The sequence below is a fragment of the Brassica oleracea genome, chromosome C8, assembly GCF_000695525.1.
Source record: "Brassica oleracea var. oleracea cultivar TO1000 chromosome C8, BOL, whole genome shotgun sequence".
Classification (NCBI taxonomy): Eukaryota; Viridiplantae; Streptophyta; class Magnoliopsida; order Brassicales; family Brassicaceae; genus Brassica; species Brassica oleracea.
The window spans coordinates 19172454-19178219 of NC_027755.1; the positions used below are offsets into that span (position 1 = coordinate 19172454).

Below are 5766 nucleotides of genomic sequence, written 5' to 3' on the forward strand. Positions count from 1 at the left end.
TAGAATTACTATGCTATATGTTCCGACATAAAGCATTCATAGTATCTCATGCTACAATATTAGATACATTAATTTATTTTTTGTGGTTCGTATAGTCAAACAAGTTAAAGTTCAGTTGCATCACACCTTTGCAATGGTCCACGTTCATCTTCTCAACAACTTACCAACACTGTGACTAATTAATTTCATTTCTAACCAAACTAAGTTTATTATCAGAGTCTACCATGAACATCCAACAGATAAAGCAAACTTTCTGAATTTGATTTACTAAATTTATACACTTGCATAATCAGATCAAAGTCAGATGAAGAGTGACAAAAGAAACTCACTCTTCACCTCACTCGCACAAAAAAAAAAAAAAAAAAAAAAAAAATACGAAGCCACACAAAGTCCAAAATGCAAACTCACTATGTACAACCTACTTTGTTAGTGCCTTACTGAAGATCTTTTTTCCAAAAAGAAAAAAAAAACTTGAAGGCCATTTTGTGACTAAACATTTTGTAAACAAAAAAAAGAGAAAATCTTCAGCCAAGTGACTCACTATGGTGGGAAAGCTCTTTCCTCATCCGTTGATTAAACAACCTGCAAGCATCCATACTAAGATCAACAGCTGCAGAAAGAGCCACGTAAGCAGCTGCATCCTCCATACAGCTAACGTGCTGCACACTAACCTCTACACACGGCTTACTACATTTCCCTTCACCTTCCACACTCGCTGCCATCACAAACCCTTTCTGTACGCTCCCTCCTCTCGGACTATTCGCCGGCGACGCTCCACCGCTTCCGCCGCCACGACTCCTCGTTCGGCCCACACCACTACCTGTTGGCGATGATCCCAATTCGATCGAGAACTTCCCACCTCTGTGAGAACTAATACTCGACTCCGCAAGCACGATCCCTGCACCGCTTGACCCGTCTAGGATGAGTTCAAATCTATAACCGAGCCCATCGGTGGCTCCGCCGCGTTCCCGCCATGCCTCAAGTCGTCCCCAGGGTTTCCATGTACCGTCTCCGGGACGGAGGATGAGCCAAGACCCGGGGTTAGACCGGCTCACACGGTCGGTTCCAGGAGATGCAACGAACGGTGTGACGATTGAGGCCATAGCTACTGGAGAGCCTGACAAGTCGTGGACCGTTATGGACCATCCCTTTCGCTCTTTATTGGGACGTTCTCTCTCGCTCCCGAACGAGTTTAGCCAGCTCCGGGGAACACTCGTCTCCGTCGGCAATGATCTGATCAATAAACAAACATATAATAATTATTTAGTAAAAAATTTAAAAGAGTAAAGTTTTAATAGATCCGTCGGAAGATTAAAGCGCATGTTGATTTGATTCCTCGGAAAATAATAATAAAATTAGAAATTTTCAAAAAGTGACAACTCAAATTTCTGACAAATGTGGTAAGAATGTTTGGTTTGTCGGAAAACTGACCTTGATCTGATAGTACGATCTCCGGTCGTGTTCCGACAACTGAATTTGCAAGTGAAAACGGGTTGTGGGATACTGCCTTGAATCTGAACCACTTGAGGACTACACTCAGGCTCGCCGTCGAACTGGAAAACGAATCTAGGATCAGGCTCCGCCTTCACATTCAGGTGAAACTGAGCCGCCGACGACGCTTTCCCGGCTCCGGCTCCTTTTCCGACAGCTATCCATCCGTCGTGGAACACGCACGGCTTCGATTGGGTCCCAGCAAGATCCAACGGCACTGAGACTTCCGCCAGAAGACCGCCGGAGTTTACACCGCACGCAGCGCCGGCGCTTCCCGTGTAGATGAAGATCTTGAGAGATGGTTTCGAAGCGAAGATGGATCTGGAAGCTAGGCGTTTGATATCTGAGCTGCTGAGATGGAACGTGGCGGCGAGGGTTTGGATCTCCGGGAACTGAGTGGTCTCCAGTGGAATGTAGGGGATGGCGGCGGTTTGCGGTGGGAAGTTTTTGAGTTTGATTTTGCAGAAACATGGAGATGAGGAGGGATGCACGGCGGAGCTTGACGACTTCGCCGCTAAAGGAAGTTTCAGAGCTAGATTACTGATCGTGAGACGGATGAAAGGACAAGGATCCATTGCTCTTTAGGGGTTTAGGGAATGGAGCTGTTTGGAGTAGACAACATGGAAACTAGGAGTGGTGACTTGGGAATTAAGCTAAAGCAAACGAAGTTGACGAACAAAACGCAGCGTTTTAATGGTCGCCGTTGGATTTTCTGGACCTAACCATTAGTGAACTCGTCTTCTTTGCTCTGTGTCTGGTTTTTAAGTGTGACAAGTAAGCAGAAATTGCATTTTATTTTCCATTTTTGCATTTCCTCATTTGTTTCCTTATATTTTTCTGGAATTGTCCAATGACGTCTTATTCTGTCCGTATATAAAGATTAGGCCCAAACTATTTAATGAGCTATTTAATACGCATTATACTGATGTAGCCAGAGGTTCTACTTAAAAGGAAAAAAAAGGAAGAAAATTTTCAGTAGCCTATAGCATCTTGCATCAAATAAAATCCACAAATGTGATATATTAACGTATTAGATAATACAATTACAATTATATTATTTACCATCTCCTATAGTATGATTACTGTGTTGCATATTTTTCTTATATCTATAAGTTGATTCTAGAAGTTCAGAATCTATTTTTGTCTAAACTCATACCATGGAATATGAGTTTTATCTTAAACATCACTCAATTTATAGATTTTATCTTGGATTTTTTCAGTTTAAATAACAAAGTTGTTATATTAATTACATTTGTTATCATCATTGACTATTTTATCTTGGATTTTTTCAGTTTAAATAACAAAGTTATATTAATGTACATTTGTTATAATCATTGACTATTATGCAAGGCAAAATGAGACTATTTTTCTTATAATTTTTGGACAGAGATTTAATATTTAAGCTATTTTCGATGTAGCATCAAATATTTGACAAGTAGCCGACATATAGGCCAAAATGCTTGAAAATCAAAACAATGGTGTAGATTGGCTAACTATACTATAAAGTGACGTCTGTGTTTGCAAAAGTTTATTTTTAAGTAGTTAACCATTTCTTTTGAGTTTTAAATATGTACGAATGAAAGGGTAAGTCCAAAATATAGAGTTAGTTGAGGGGTATAAAGAGAAAAGATGTTGGAGCACAGCTGGGAACAAGTTGGCAAGAAGCCAAGAACTGCCAGCTCGGATTAGATGTTGACTACGCTATCCGCTCCTTCTTGAGTCTTGACTTTCTCTCTCTCTACCTGATCAGTAAGTGACCAACCACACACAACATAGGGCTCCACTTTGCGTGGTTACCTTTACTGGCTTACGTGTAAGTTCGCGGCTCTTTGTGCTGTGGTCGGAGGAATCTTTCCGCCTCTATGCGGAACTCACGTTTTTTTTTGTGTCAGTCTTGGTTTTCTTTTTTTTGACGAATTATTTCTGTTCTTGATAGTGATTATATGGTTGTTTTGTTGTTATGGACCGCAATAATGAACGATCAAGTCATGTTTTTTTTTTTTTTTTTGTAAAACGTGAAACTTTCATTAAACTTAAACATTGTTTAGAGCCCATAGGGCTTGTTTAGCAACATTATCGGCCCAAACATTAGCCGTACGATTAATAAATGAAAAAGAGATCGACTTAAATGAAGGAAGCAGAGAGTAGATATCTCGAAGCACACCGAAGATCTCAAGCTTGTTCTCCCTCTTCTTGATCGTATTCATGAGGATTTGAGAGTCAGAGAGTATTGAGACTGCATCGAGGCCGTGAGAGAGGGCAAAGTTTATGGCAGTTATTACCGCCAAGGTTTCCGCCATGAGGGGCGAGGAGACCGAAGTCAGGCTCGCTGAGTGCTGCGTTTTCGAGATCCGATCATCAATGATCCAACCAAGCCCTGCTTCACCCGTTGATGGATTCCATGCCGCATCGGTGTAGATAGACATGAGTCCAGCAGTATTAGGATTTGGTTCGACTCTGATCACCGGGATCATCGGTTTTGGGGATGGGCACGGTTGCGCCCTTATCCATTCTTTCGCTTCTGTAATCGCCTTCAAGATTGTCTCTTTGGGAGTTAGGAGTCGTTTTTCAAACAGGAGCAAATTTCTTGCTTTCCACAGGGACCAAACGATCCAGGCTGCAAGGGTTCCAGGTCCAATCCCCACTGGTGGGAGGGAGGGTAACATCCTAGCCTTTTCCCAACCCTCAATGGTCGTAGCGGCGTCTTGTGGGTTGAAATGGCCTGCAAGTGGAGCCAACTCCCAGACTTGTGCCGCAAACGGGCAGTGGAAAAGAAGGTGCGCGACTGATTCTTCTGTATTGCAACGCTTACAGAGAGTAGATATCGGTATGTTTCTGATAGCGAATTGTTCTCCTACTGGTAGAGCTCCATGTAGGGATTTCCATAGAAAGATTTTAATCTTTTCCGTTGTTTTGATGTTCCATACAGACGTGAGCCACTTGATTGTGTCCACTGGCGTTGTAGGAGTTGAAGGAGTTGAGTTGGCCTCTGTTTCCGTTGCAGCTAAGTATCCAGAACGTGTAGAAAATTCTCCAGAGGGGTTCTTTAACCAGACTAACTCATCAGATCTCCCTAACCTACTAGGTCTGATCTTTAAAATTTGTTCTTTGTGGAAAGGGAGCACCTGTTTAAGTTTCTCAACATCCCAATCAGTGCTTCCAGGGAGGAATAGGTCAGAGACTTTGAGATGTTGGAGGTGTTCCGGAGCCGGCCCAAACGGTCTTCAAGTTTCTCAACATCCCAACCAGTGCTTCCAGGGAGGAATAGGTCAGAGACTTTGAGATGTTGGAGGTGTTCCGGAGCCGGCCCAAACGGTCTTACTTGTTCACAATGTGAGAGCCATGGCTCTGACCATATCTCTATGCTTTCCCCCGATCCTACCATCCATCCCAGTTGGTTCTTGAGAAGGTCTCTTCCCATGAGTACGCCTCTCCAGCCATGTGAGGAGGAGGAAGGTGCTTGACACTTTAGGAAGGTTTCAGATTGGCAGTATTTCCCCAAAAGGCACCGAGCCAGGAGACACGTAGGGTTCTTCAGGATCCGCCAGCCAATCTTTGCTAAGAGGGCGTCATTGAAAGTGGTAACATCCTTAAATCCGAGCCCCCCTTTGCTTTTTGGCTTTGCCATTTTGTCCCACGCTACCCATGAAATCTTTTTCTTTCCAGGTTCCGAGTCCCACCAGAATCTTGTGAGTGTTGATTGGATGTTGGCGCAGACGGATTGCGGGAGTTTAAAGCAAGACATGGAGTGGGAGGACATTGGAGCTAGGACACTCTTTGTCATAACCATTTTACCCGCCGTTGAGAGAAATTTAGAAGACCAGCTGACTGCTCTTTGATGGATCCTGTCCACCACAGAGGCAAACAAATCCTTCTTCTTACGACCAAAGTGCTCAGGAAGCCCTAGGTATTTTCCCACACCTCCCTCCTTTTCAATTCCCAGCACGTTTTTCATCAGTGCACGAGTACTTGGGTTTGTTCTTTTGGAGAAGAAAATTGATGACTTATGCTTATTGATAAGTTGTCCTGAGACTGATTCATATGTTGCGAGGAGAGTCTTTAAGGCTTCCGCATTCTTTTTATTTGCCTTGCAGAAAAACATTGTGTCATCGACAAATAGAAGATGATTGAGGCTGGGGCAGTTTGATGCAATAGAGATTCCTTTCATGCGACCAGTGGATTGAGCCTCAGCGCATAGACCCGTCAGGACTTCAGAGCAAAGGATGAACAGGTATGGCGAGAGCGGGTCACCCTGCCTTATTCCTCTCCCTGGTT

General features: G+C 43.4%; 1 protein-coding gene across 1 annotated transcript; it reads right to left on the bottom strand.

The window, feature by feature from the left end:
* Positions 1–250: 250 nt before the first annotated feature.
* LOC106307330 lies at positions 251–2331 on the bottom strand. Its single transcript, XM_013744256.1, has 2 exons — positions 1432–2331; positions 251–1233 (listed from the first exon to the last, which is right to left on the bottom strand). The coding sequence occupies exons 1-2, from the start codon at positions 2064–2066 to the stop codon at positions 525–527; spliced, it is 1344 nt and encodes a 447-aa protein (XP_013599710.1). The 5' UTR covers positions 2067–2331; the 3' UTR covers positions 251–524.
* Between the last annotated feature and the right edge of the window lie 3435 nt (positions 2332–5766).

Coding starts and splice junctions, on each gene's coding strand:
- LOC106307330 (XM_013744256.1), bottom strand. CDS start 2,066: ATGGATCCTTGTCCTTTCATCCGTCTCACGATCAGTAATCTAGCTCTG. Junction 1,234..1,431: donor GATCGTACTATCAGATCAAG/GTCAGTTTTCCG, acceptor TTTATTGATCAG/ATCATTGCCGACGGAGACGA.